General features: G+C 36.8%; 1 protein-coding gene across 1 annotated transcript in view; it reads left to right on the forward strand.

The window, feature by feature from the left end:
* LOC140002815 (uncharacterized) overlaps positions 1–12,146 on the forward strand; it is a 35,679-nt gene extending 23,533 nt beyond the window's left edge. Inside the window, 4 exon segments of the mRNA XM_072040208.1 lie at positions 5,844–6,184; positions 8,276–8,473; positions 8,918–10,526; positions 11,998–12,146. Coding sequence (XP_071896309.1) covers positions 5,844–6,184; positions 8,276–8,473; positions 8,918–10,526; positions 11,998–12,146 — 2,297 coding nt within the window.
* The last annotated feature ends 1,149 nt before the right edge of the window (positions 12,147–13,295 follow it).

Raw genomic sequence — 13,295 nt, forward strand, 5'->3', positions numbered from 1 at the left:
TGGTCTGAGTCTCAAGCTAAAATATTCTGAGTCTTATGCTAGGTAAATATTCAAGGGAAAAACAAGCGTACCTATGCAGAACTTCTGAAAGAAAGTGACACAAAAATAATTTAAGAGAAACTCAGAAATTCTGTAATGCTTATTTTCAATACAAATTGTAAAATATCCTATGTGGAGGTATTTATAACTCCATCACTACCTTGATTTATTTACCTTTGGGATGTGACTTTACAGTGTCCTTTTCTGTCCCCAGGTATGAACTGTAAGTGATCATAGCAAAGACTTCATTTACTTATGTATTTACTTATTTATTTCCAAATACTGTTTGGCTTTCACTTAAAGAAATATTTCTGCATTTTTCAAGAGGCATAGTCTGAAAACATAAGGTGGAGAAACAGCTGATCCTTAGCATTGGAAGTGTATGTAATTTTTAATATAAGGTGTATGTAATTTTTAATATAAGGAGGTGTTAAAGTGCCAGGCAGATGTCGCCATAATGTCTTTATCTGCAGTAAAACTTTTGTACACCACATAATGTGCTATGTGTCCATTGAACTAGGATGTTTTGACTATGGATTTTGAAAGAATGTAATTAAGTTTCTATATATGCCTCACTTCTTTTAATGTCTTGCCCTAGAAAGTTTTTGTTTGACAATAGTAAATAAAATAAAGTTGACTTTAATTCTGTGTTTGTGTTTTTGTTTGTTTGTTTGTTTGTTTTATATAATAAATGTAGCTTCCAGGAATTCATAAAAATATGTTTACAGTTACTCATGGCTTTATTTGGATTCATAGTTTTCTCTGTATGTGTCTATATATTTTTACATTTATAAATATATTTTAAGGAGGAGAGAGATATTTAGACGGTAGAACAGTAGAGAATGAGTACTAAATAATGTTGGTGAAGAGTGGTGGTGAATATCCATGGCCAGGTAAAATAAACATAAGAAAGAATATCACAGCTGCCTTTCTTTTCATCAGCAGACTGTTTCCTTTATACCAAACTAGGGAGACGTATAAGAAATTGAGGTGCCTGACAGTGCATCAGACTTTTTTTGGGTTCAATATATTTGAAAACTATATTTTGAAAGGCAAAAACATATATATATATTTTATCTGTCCAAAAGAAACAAGAACATTCCATAAATACCTGCAAGTATGTAAAGATAATATAATTTTCAGTAATGGTATAATATATACTCTCCAGAAAGGCTTTTAAATAAAATTTTAAATAACATTTTACATGGATACAGTAAGATAGTAAATATGCAGTCCATTTTATTATTATTTTTTATTATTCTATTTTTGTTTAAGAGCCTTGTCACATTTTATTAAAATGGGTAACTAAAATATTCGCTGTAAGGCTGAGCGTTTAGTTAACTCGGTATTCATATTTTCTAAGCAATCTTCCAAAAATAAAAAAATAAAAAAATAATCCTGACATTAGATTTTAATATTTCAAACCTGTACTGTAATCAATGGTATAGTTTATATAGAGATATGTCATTTACTCTTGACTTTCTCTTTCATATCCAATATCCTTTCTGACTACTGTGAGTTCATAGCTCAAAAAAGTTTCTTGATAACAAGATCAGCTGCTTAATTACAAGAAAACCTGTATTGGTTTGAATTTTCCATCTTTTAATTTGTATCTTTCCATGGCATTCCTCTCCTGACTTGACACTAAGGTGCAATGCTATTTGGAGAGAACAGTGTGATTGTAGTTGTTAACCTTGATGCTGAGTTGTAAACACTGTCAGGTTCGATAATTTCCCAAAGGCTGAGATCTGATGGAGCCAATTCTCAAAGATTAAAAGATATCAGGTAATTGATGATCTTTGAGGATGTCATCTCCATAGATTCTTATTTCAGCTTCCTTTCTTGCTTCTTTAGGATAGAATTTATGGTTTGTCCTCAGGGGAGGAAGAAAAAACAAAAGAAAACAAACAAACAAAATAAAACTGAAACAGGTGGAACTTGCACCCTTCTTTAAAAAAAAAAAAAAAAAAAAAAAAAGCCTTTGGGGTTACTTGCATCTCCAAAACTCAGTTAGTGAATATTCTGAGGCTTGTGACTTGCGCTTGTATGTGCACTTGAAGGGCTCAAATTTGGGGAGGCAATACACTGGAAGAAGGTGATGTAGAAGTAGAATTTTAACTGTCAGTTATATTGGGTCATCTGATAGCTTTTTATGGTACTCAGGGTAGATACAAGTACCTTCTTATGCTTAATTTGAGCACCTCTCCCTAGCAGGAAGTTGAATATCTCTGTCTAGAACTATTCCGACTTCAGAACAGCACTTTAAAACACGTTCCTGACACAAATCCTTTATCAGAAGTGTCCAAGCATTAGGAGAGATTTGGGCTCACTGAACTGTGATGCAGCAGTACTTTGAAAGAGAAGTTTAATCAAGTTTGAATGCTTGAACAAACACAATATTCTGTGGGATTGGTGTTGTTTTAGTGTGTACCTGAATGCTTTTCCATTGCAAGAAAAACTTCTTAACAATAATGGCGCAATAAACTATTTTATTAACCATAAAACTTGCGTGCCATTTCTAGAAATGCATCTTTTGCCATTGAGAGTGGGAGATGAAAGGACTGCTCAGACTTGCAGCCATCTGAAAAGTATATATATATATATATTTATTTTTTTTCTCTAAAAAGGGAAAAAAAAGTTAATATTTAACTTCCATATTTCATTTCCTCAGTATTATTTCCTTCAGTGACAGGATCGTATTTTGGAGGAAAAGACCTAGTTAAAGAAGTGCTAGTGGAGTAGAAATTGGGAAGTTCTGCAATTAAGAGCCTTTACCAGGCTCCTGGATAGCTTTGAAAGCATATAAGAAAATCTAAATGGCTACTGTATGGCTTAGAAAAGATCCCATGAACTTGTTTTTTTGCTATTTTCAGAGAGAGTTGCATCTACCTTTTTATCAAATATCTTCATGAATACCAGAAAAAATCCAGGTATCCTTGCCATTAAAATGTCAAAAAAAAATTGCCTAAAATCAACTAATTAGAGCTTTAAATTATATTTAAAGATTGGGCTTTTCTTAACAAGCTAAAAGCACATTTACTAAGGCAAAGTAAGGCAAAGTTTTAAATCCTTGGTTTTGTTTGAGAGAAATATTCTGCAAGCCAGCCAACTGTGGAAGTTGTGTGAATTTTGTACTTAATATTTTGTGTACGTACATAAAGCTCCAAATGACCTATTTTTAAATAAAGGACAATGATAACACCCTGTAGGAGGGTCAGACAGATCATTTTGTCAGAAATCACATGTAAAACGAGGGCCAAATTCACTTTAATCGGACCCACCGAGAACAAGTTTCAAGTCAAAGCCTTCAACTCATTTACATCAACAGCCGAGACTTCTAGCAGTCTGACCTGGTAGCTGGGCCAGGTTAAAACAAACAAATGAAAAACTTTCATCTGTTGCTGTTCCAGTCTGTCAAATTACCAAGATAAAATCATTTTACTACTGTGTTCTGAGGTGTATTTTAGTTAGTGAATTACTTCCTAGCCCTCCTCTTAACTGCCTGGTTCCTGTCAGCAAAGTCAGGCCCACCAATTAGCGCAGGCTAATTCTGCTCCTTTTTATATGTGTGCCTCCTTTGTTATGCTGTACATTGTTCACTAGTTGGGATATCTACTGACAATTAGGGAATGAGGCAGACACAAAGACTAATTTGATCACCCGGAGACCTGCCTCCCAAGATCCCTGTGTAGGCAGTGGAGACACAGCAGTACCTCCAGGGCACTCCAGCTGAGGTTTCAGCTCGCCTTCGCCCTCTAGAGAAGCCTCCTTCTTTCCATTAACTACAGGGAAAGACTGGCATCCCCAGGCAAGAGATGGCCCCTCTCAACCACGCTCCCATTTTAATAAGGGAAGTCAGCGACAGAGTTTGACTTTTGAGTTTCAGGGCAAAGGCTGCTCGTCCGCCACGCTGGAAACGGGCCTGGTCCGGCTGCCTGATGGAGCTCATCCCAGCCCAGCTCCCGACCTGGCCCCATAGGCACCTTGTGCCTCCAAAATCAGCAATTCCCTTTGGGCACACTTCTATGTGCTCTCGGGACACTCCTGGCCTCACCAGGAGGACAGAATGAGGGAGGAATGGCAGTGGGGTGAATCTTTCACGTGAATTAAAGTCATTAAGTAAGGTTCTGTTTGTTAGGTTAATTGCGGTATTGATCCTCCAAGTCCCTCAATTTGGAGTAGTATATAACTGATACAATTTCAGTTCAATAATTTTTGTTGGTGAAAACATGCATTTTACCTGTATTCAGCTTAGTTTCTTTATGCCTTTTTCCCTAGCCAGTTCACACACTGTCAGTTGTAGACTGGACTGCCTGTAACTGTTGGGTGTATGGCAGACATCATGGATGATAACCATTGAGACACAAATATTTTAATTGTTGAACATTCAAATTCAATAGCTAAACACGACCAATAAATTTGTGGAATCTCTTGAGTGATTCTGGCTAGGTTTTAAATAAAAGGGATCTTTGTGTCCTAATTTTTATTTATTTATTTCCTTTTTTTCCTCCAGAAAGAAAAATAAAAGGTCATTTTAGCACAGGTCATGCAGAATCTCCTGCTACAGTAGTTGTAGGCAGAGCGCACTCTACCACTGGTAGAATAGCTGGACAGGTCCCTAAAGTGGTGAAAAATCCAATCTCGAAACAAAACTTGAATATGGATGAAAGCTTCACAGGTACGTTGTGAGATTTTTAAAACCTGTTACTGGTTCTGCCAACTGTGCACTTTTTTTTTTTTTTTTTTCCGAAACAAGTGCTCATTTTTCTGAATATAATTTATAGGGCTGGCTGAGATGTTTAAAACTCCAGAAAATACAAGTGGAAAAACATCACCTTCAAGCACTGTTCGTGACAGTGATCTTACACCACCGTGCACGACAATGGACACTTCTGAACTGCGTACTCCTGAAGAATCTGGTATGGTTGTTAATTGGAAAGAAATTATTAAAGTATACTTTGGGGTAGCTGTGTCTGCAACTCACTGATAGTGCATAGCCTAATGCTAGGCAGACTTAGTGTAGAGATAAAGCATCTTGCAACCATTGATTTTTTTTTTATCATGTATTGGAGGACATTTTCCAGTAGTTCCAGTTATTTTTTTTGGTAGGTGTTATTTTTTTATTCATTCAGTTTTATATCGAACTTCTAAATGCTGAAGTATTGTTTCAGGCAAACCTTGTGTTGAAGCATGGCAATCCTTTAATCAATTGTCAGGGGATACATCTAGATTCAATGACAAAATCTTACGGCAGGGAGTGGTTATGCTGTAGAATTTTGCAAAGATTCTACTTAAGAAAAATGTCAGATTAGGAAGATTTGTGTTAAGATGATCCTTAGCTTTTTTTTTCTGTCTTTTGCATATGACTTTGCATATCAGTCGTGTTCCTGAATAACTCAGAATTCTTTAAATTCTGTTTTACTAAGAATTTAGCAAAAGTGAGCATCTAGTGAATCACCAACCAAAATCAAGAATGAATTATCCAATATTCAGAGTAGTAATACTAATGATTTTTATCAGATTAAATAAAAAATCATCAAGGTTTTTTAGGCTTAATTTTTTTAACGTATGCTGTGCCTTGTAGGAGCTAATTGCCTTCTTGCTAATTACCAAACCAATTGCTGAAACACAGTTTTGGATTTAGCTTGTAGAAAGCTTTGGCTGATTGAATCCATTTTTTACTTAGTTATACAGCGATTGGAATGTTTGGATTTCCTGCTTAGTTTGTTTGCCAAATTAGATAAACCTACTGTTTATTTCAGGAGAGATGATGGTGTCACCATTAAATACTCCAGATTCTTCAGGAGAGATACTGGATTGTCATGACATCTCAGATTTGATGAGAGAGGAGGAATCTCCAAAGTCTATATTTGAAATAATGTACTGCAGAATTCCAGAAGGAATAGCTATGCTGGAAGAAGATCTTGATGTGGACAGCGTATCATTAAGTGCAGAGAAACAAGCCTCTCAGGTGAAATTGGAAAGTAAAAGGAAAACACCAGATGAGAAGTTGGAGTCAGTCAACGTTGGATCAGCCATCAAGCAGCCATTAAAAACCCCAGAGAAGAAGCCAGGACTTGTAGAGGTCCTGTCGGGCATCAAGCAGCTTATGAAGACTGCCAAGCAGAAGTCAGAGGAAACAAAGGTAAAATATTTTCTTTAGCTTTTGGAAAGAGTTTATTTAAGCTTGGAGCCTGTGGTTGAAGTGAACTCTTAGGCCATCTAATAAGACATGTTTTATATCATTGTATTTTCATTAAAATATCTCATGCACAAGACCTGTGGCTGACAAAATACCTTCTGGAAGAGCACCTGATGTTTATTTGAAAACAGTGAAGTTGACAACCTGTGTTTTCCTTGGTAGCTTTGTCCAGGTGTGAATGGGTAAAAACCAGAAGATGCAGCTGAGTACAAATTTGAAGGAGCACTTTTTTTCTAGTCATTTGTTTCTGTTATGTTTAAAGCACCCTTAAATTACTTACAGACTACAATGGAGTTCTTTCTGTGCCTTCCTTTTCATAAGTGGGATATATGCATGTTTGTTTTTTTTTTGTACAGCTTCTTCATAGCTTGTAGATTAAATTCAAAACACTTTTTTTCTTTAAACATCCAAGAGCACTGAGCTTTTGCCAAAATTTGGTGTTACCACGTAGTCAGTTGATTGCTCGTCATGCCCATAAGGCTTTCATTCACTGCTTGCTGAATGGACACCAATTCTACTCTGTTTGCTTGTATTAGGATGTACTTTGTTTAGAGGAACCCTACCTAAATGGCTGCTGAGGCTGCTCTGGGTTACCATTTTGACCTTACAATTCGCACCTTCATCACTCTTGTCATTGGTGTATTTTATTAGCCTCGATTTTTGTTGACTCCCAGATCCATAGATTAAAATGAGTATTGCTGGTCTGTGTAGAACTACAATAAAACACTTCAAAACATTCAAATGATTTAGATTCAATAACCCTCTTTTTCTAATCTTACTAGACAATGTTCAGCCCGTTTACTGAATGCTTTTTAAAACTCTACTGTGTTGTCTTTCACTGTAAAAACTGCTACACTAGCTCAGATAACAAGTATTAAGTTCAATTTTGTGGTAGTACCAAATATATGATGCAGTTAGCAAACGAAGTTGGCTTCATTTTCTCATAAAGTATTTGGCAGGACTTTTTTCAACTGTTTCACTCCCAATTTTCTATTAGTTAACTATTTCTTGTCCTGTCAGACACACACAAAAGTATTGATTATTGCTTATTTCCTTAGGTCAGGTCAGAAAATGTTACGGATCCTAAGCAGGAAGATGCTGTAACTGCTTGTACTAATGGCAGTCGTGAGTATGGTAAGTACAAACACTTTTATTTTAACTAGAGTAATAATGAATATGCAGGACTGTGTGTGTTGTTAGGAAGTTTCAACGTGTTGTAAAAATTCCAAATTATATAGTATGGAAGGAGCAAATATCTCAGGGAATTTGAGCAGTAATCTGTAACACAAACCAGTGTTGGCATTCTATTGGTGTTTAAAAAATGGTGTAGTAGTTTGATGTAATAACGGTGGCATCTCCAAACATACCAGTGTAAAAAACAAACAAACAAAAAATCACCTGTTGCTAAGGTATCCACTTAAAATCACCTTTATTTGCAAAGACTTTCAAAATATATCTTAAAGCTTGAGTGCTACCTGTCAAATAAAACAAATAACTCTGTGTACTAAACTGGGTTTTATTCTAGGAGTCTGTTTAAATCCCTGTTACTTTTTAAAATAAAATATGATTCATTTGAGCAAGACCGCTTTACTGGGAAAATGAAAACTCAAGAGATACTTTGATCGGGCATAGTAATGTGTAACTTTTGATTGTGCTCTTTTCTATATGACAAACTTTGTAGGGGGGAATAAAACTGTTTTAGAAGACAAAGGAAATACTTCACAAGATAAAGATTCTCAACAAAAGTTGTCAACTAGTGAAGACCACTCTACCCAGAGACTAACAAGGGGCAGACCAAGGAAGACTGTACATCCACCTTCAACAAAGCAGTGTGAAAAGGATTTAAATTCAAAAGAATTGCAAGGTCTGGAGAAAAAGAGCATCCAAGAAGAGATGGGAGAGATCAGTACTTCAACTTCAGTAGCTAAAAATACAGGAAGAGGAAGGAGAACAAATCTTTGCATGGAAAAAGAAATTGTTTCAAAGCATCCTGTTGAGAAAACAGTTGAAACTGTTTCACTTGTGGAAACGCAGGTTGATACTCGAAGACCAAGAAGAGGTAAAACTAAGGAACCTAAGGAGCTAAAACATCCTAGTGAGGATCTTGAGTCTTCTGAAAAAGATTCTTCAGTGCTACAAAAAGATCCTGCAAATAGGAAACAGGCTTTGCAGGAGTATGATATCAGTAGCACATCTGTAACTGAAGATGATCAAAGCAGAAAGACAGAAGGCGTATCTAGTAGCACTCAGGATGAAAATCACCAACTGCAAACAGATTTAAAAAAATCTGAAAACGCATCTGACAAAGGTAGTGTAGAAGACAGAGAAGAAATTCTTCTATTGCATCAGAAGAGGTCTAGAGGAATGAAAAAAATAGAAAACACAGAAGCACTGCTTCCACCCAAAAGACAAAGAAGAGCTAGGAATGAACAGGTTGAACAAGCTCCTTCAGAGGAACTTCATGGGACGACAAGGAAACTTCGTAAACACCAATCAGCAAAATTACTACAAGGTGATGAGCAGACTTCTGAGACTGCCCCCACAGAAGCATCTGGAAACAGAACTGAACTTGAAGTAAAGGTAACAGAAAAAAGAGGTAAGTCTTCAAGAAATGCTAGAAAACAACCAACAGAAGTAAAACCAGACATGTGCGGGATGGCACTTGAAAATACACAGAATGTTCAGAAAGCCAAGGAGACTTCAAATGAAACCATTACGGAAACAAAATCACCCACCAAAAATGAGAGGAAAGTATCTCTGGGAGATGAAGCGGAAAATGCTCAGGAAAATACTACAAAGGCATCTCAAAGATTAAAGTCAGAATCACCTTCTGGAGAGACAGATAAAATGCCAGTAACTGTTCTCAACTTGGAATTCAAACAAGAAGCAAACAGAACTAGAAGCAGGAGAGGGAAAAAAGACTCTTCAGAGAAGAAGGCTGATGAATTTGCCCAGGATGTAAACAGCCTAGATCTTATGCTTAAATGTAAGTCAGAAACAGAGGAATCTTCTCCCAAAGAGTCTTCAGCCTCTAGTTGTGTCAAGCAGGCACACCAAGTAATGAAAGACCAGAACAACACAGCTGACACATTGGTAACTGCTCTAAACAGTGATGGCATTGCTCATAGACATCAAAAGCAGACAAGAAATGAGCAGGAAGCACATGAACCAAAGCAAACTGAAATCCTGCAAGAGAATCGAACACAGGCAAAAGCAAATACATCAGCAAGGGACAAAAGAAAAGAGATTGATCTAGCAGCAGAGGCAAAAAGTTCAGCTTCTCTCCGGAGAAAACGTGGCTTGTCAGAAACTGATGACAAAGAGGAGAGTACTAATGAAGAACAAAACGTGCTTTTGGAATCGGTGTCCTGTGCAAAAGCAAAGCCATTAGGAAGGGGCAGAAGGAAAGAAACTCCTCCAGTGTCACACACAACTAATTCCATTTCTCTTAGAAGAAAACGTGGTTTGCCAGCAGATAATGGTAAAGAAGAGGCTCTTAAAGATCAAAATGTTCCGTTAGGAGCAGTTGTTTCAAGTCTAAAAGATCAACCAAAAAGAGGCAGAAGGAATGAAGCTGCCATATTATTAGAAGCCACAAGTTCTACTCCTGCTCGGGGAAAACGTAACTTATCAAAAGAAAGTAGCAGAAATAATAATCATAGGAAAGCTAAACAAATGATTTCTGAAAAACCCTCTTCCGAAGAAAAAATTGACCTTTCAAAAGGGTACTCAGGGAAAAAGTGTAGTATCACTTCACTGGCTGTTAGTTCTAGTTCACTTCAAGGTTTGCCAGAAGATGGTAAGAATGAAACTCCCAAAGAGCAACAGGGTATACTTTTGGAAGTAACCCAATCAGGAAAAGAAAATCCATCGAAGGCAGGCAGAAGGAAAATAGTTCCTTCCAAATCTGAAGAAACTAGTTCAACCTTTCTCAGGGAAAAGCTTGTCTTGCCTGAAGACAGAGGTCAAAACGGAATCCTTAAGGAAGGTGAAGGTACAGCTCTGGAAAATAACTCATCCCAGGAAAAACAAAGGCAACTGAGAAATAAGAGGAAAAATGTACAATTCAAACCAGAGGCAGCTACTTCTCTTCGTGACAATGGCAACTTGCCTGAAAACGGCAACATTTCGGAAATGCAGTGTTTGATACCCACTGGTTCTGAAGAAAGTAATCAGTCTGGAAAAGGAAAAGAGGTTAACCCTACCCAACAGACAACTTCCACTTCTCGCAGAAGAAAATGTCTGTTGCCAGCAGATGATGTACCACCTAAAAAATCAAAATCAGGTGAGGAAAAAAAAATATTTCTATTTTCTACATATAGCTAAGTTTAGAATTTTGTACAGGTTGTTATTACTGTTGGCTGCCATAGTCTAATGTAAATAGAGAGTGGGTCTTTAATGTAGCAAAGAGAGGTAAGTAAAGAAGGGGCTAGGTTATCCTGTACAAACCAGATGTTTCTCCAAAGCAGAATGGATTGATTGTATGGCATCTGACAGCTGTATTCCTCTTCTGCTGAGTTATTCAAATGCTCTCATGCTCTTCTGCTGTCTCAATCCGTAACTTGCAGGTTAAATAACAGCAATTAACTAACTTACAGGTGGTTATGAGCATAGCATGATAATTACATTTGTAGCACCCATTGTCTGTGCTTGTTTTCTCCTAAATACCATCTAAGCTCCTGCTTTTGTATGTCCAGGTTTTGGGTAGCTTGTACAACTTATCCGTGCTGTAATGAAGTTGGTGCTAGAAGGACTTGGAGCTGTATTTGAGCTCAAATGACAGCAGAAGTTCCACATGTCTCTCACTTTTCCTGTTTTTCAGTTTTATTTTCCCCAAGCCAATAGAGCTCTAGCTTCAGACACTTGAAATATTCCCTAAACCTTTCAGCTGGATGTGATAAAATTTTAAAGATACCATGTTGTAATAAATTATCGTCAAATAAATATAATAAAATGGAAGTAATGAATCTTTACAGATGCACAAAGAATTTTCTGGCAGGTTATGTTCATTAATCCTGTTGTGATTTGGCCATGCTCTCGTTTCATTTCTCTTCATCTCTTTATCTGTTACGTGTGCTTATCCAAACGTAACACGTACATCTATTGTGGCAGGTTCCCCTCTTGGTTTATTGACTTCACACTTCTGCTAGTTTTCACTTCTTGACACTGCTACATGCACCTCCCAAAGGACTGATCTCTCCCAGTGCTTTTCTACCGGTCTGAATAGTTTCTTTTGGGGGGAGGTCCTTTTTCCCCACATGGATTTTAGTGGTGGTGCTTGGGTCGATGCTCATCTCTTGGAGCAGCTTCACTGGTCTGTGCCATGTGGATTCTTCCAGAAGCGTCCAGTGTGTTTGTTACAACTACAAGCCTGACTTTGCAGTTCTAGCTGGACAATAAATTAGTTGCTGTACATTCATTTTTGCTGTTTTTTTCTTCAGTGTTAGATATGTTTTAGTTTTACATATCAGTAGAAGAATTTTTAGCTAAAATAATAGCTAATTGGTTTTGGTGCTCTCATTAATGTTAACCTACTTTCAGAAATAGCTGTATGTCCTTGGGGACCTATTTTAAAGGATATTGGATGTGCAGAAGTGTGGGTTTTGTAACTGGTTTGTTGAACTCATAGATGTAAGCTTTGGAACGTAGTCATTAGGGACATCTCCCTTCAAAAACAATGGAACTGAAGATTGACTTTCTATAAAATGCTTGATTTATGATATAAATTTCCATTTAATATTTCTGTCTACGAATAGAGAATGATGAAAACGGATCACCCAAAAAAGGGAAAAGAAACAAAACTGAAGAAAAACTTGAAGGCAATGTGAAGACAACTCAGACTGCTGGAGGGACGAACAGGACAACAAGATCAAGCACAAGAGCAAGTGCAAGAACAAGAAAATAGTCTTAACAGTTAAAGAGCCAGTTTTTAGAATGATTCTGTAAATGACATTGGAATTTTTAATGTGACTTGACTTACACTCAGATTTTAAGTTCAGATTTTGTAAAGCTATCGCTGATGATATTATCTAAGTACTTTTCTTAATATGTTTACAGATATGATGCCGCCTGTTTTAGTAGATACATATAGTGGTTCCTATACCATGCGATGCTTGTGCAGAATGGCAGGTAGAAAAATAAATCTTTTATGCTCGTATTTATCCCCTTTTTTATGGTAATGAGTACAGTAGCCAGGAAGCCATGTTACTTTACTGCCAGTGTAATTGTAAGCTATTTTCTGCTTAAATTTTATGTGCTTAAGTCTTATTTTTTCATTAAAGTTCTGTAAATATTCTTCTAAAAACTATAGATTTATTAGTAGAACTACTATGAATGAAAATGCTATTTAAAAAAAAAAAAAAAATTACTGAGAAGTACGGGTTTGTAAGCCGTTAAATTTGTAAACAATTTAGGACTTAAGTGTTTTGTGTTCTTAGGAATAATTAAAGATGTAATTACTACTGTCCTCTTACAACCATATTTAATTTTTTTAGCCAAATGCCATAATTTTTGGAAGTGTAATGTGGGTGCCTCTGAAATTCAGGCAATTCTCTTGTAAACATGGCCACGCTGTGCAGTGCTTGTAAAGGGAGGTGAGCACTGGGAAGAGGAGCAGTGAGCGTATGAGGTTGCGATGTTGCCCTTTTCAGAGCTGCAGCTGATGTGGAGTACTGAATGTGGTTTGGAGAATATTTTCTAGAGGTCAGTGTCTGCGGCCTGTGGATAATGTTGGCGTGCACACATCTCAAAGGGTGGTAGCTTTCTGTTCCTCTATGAAATGCAAAAAAAAAAAAAAAAAAAAAAAAAAAAAAAAATTCAGCTCAGGTATCTATGCATTTTTAAAACCCCAGTTAAGAACCTACATTTTCATATAGTCTAGGAGGAGTAATAGATTTCTATGGAAGGACAGATAGAGTTTATTTTCTGATGTTTTTCTTAGGGCTTCTTTTGGAGAAGATGAATGGCCCTTTGGGCAAGTTCTGATTGGTGAAATCCGTGTTTTCAAAGTGTTACCACAAGAGGAGTGAGGGGTTGCTTCCACCAGCTTAGGTTG

This window comes from Anas platyrhynchos, chromosome 6 (assembly GCF_047663525.1).
Source record: "Anas platyrhynchos isolate ZD024472 breed Pekin duck chromosome 6, IASCAAS_PekinDuck_T2T, whole genome shotgun sequence".
In the NCBI taxonomy this organism is placed as follows: domain Eukaryota; kingdom Metazoa; phylum Chordata; class Aves; order Anseriformes; family Anatidae; genus Anas; species Anas platyrhynchos.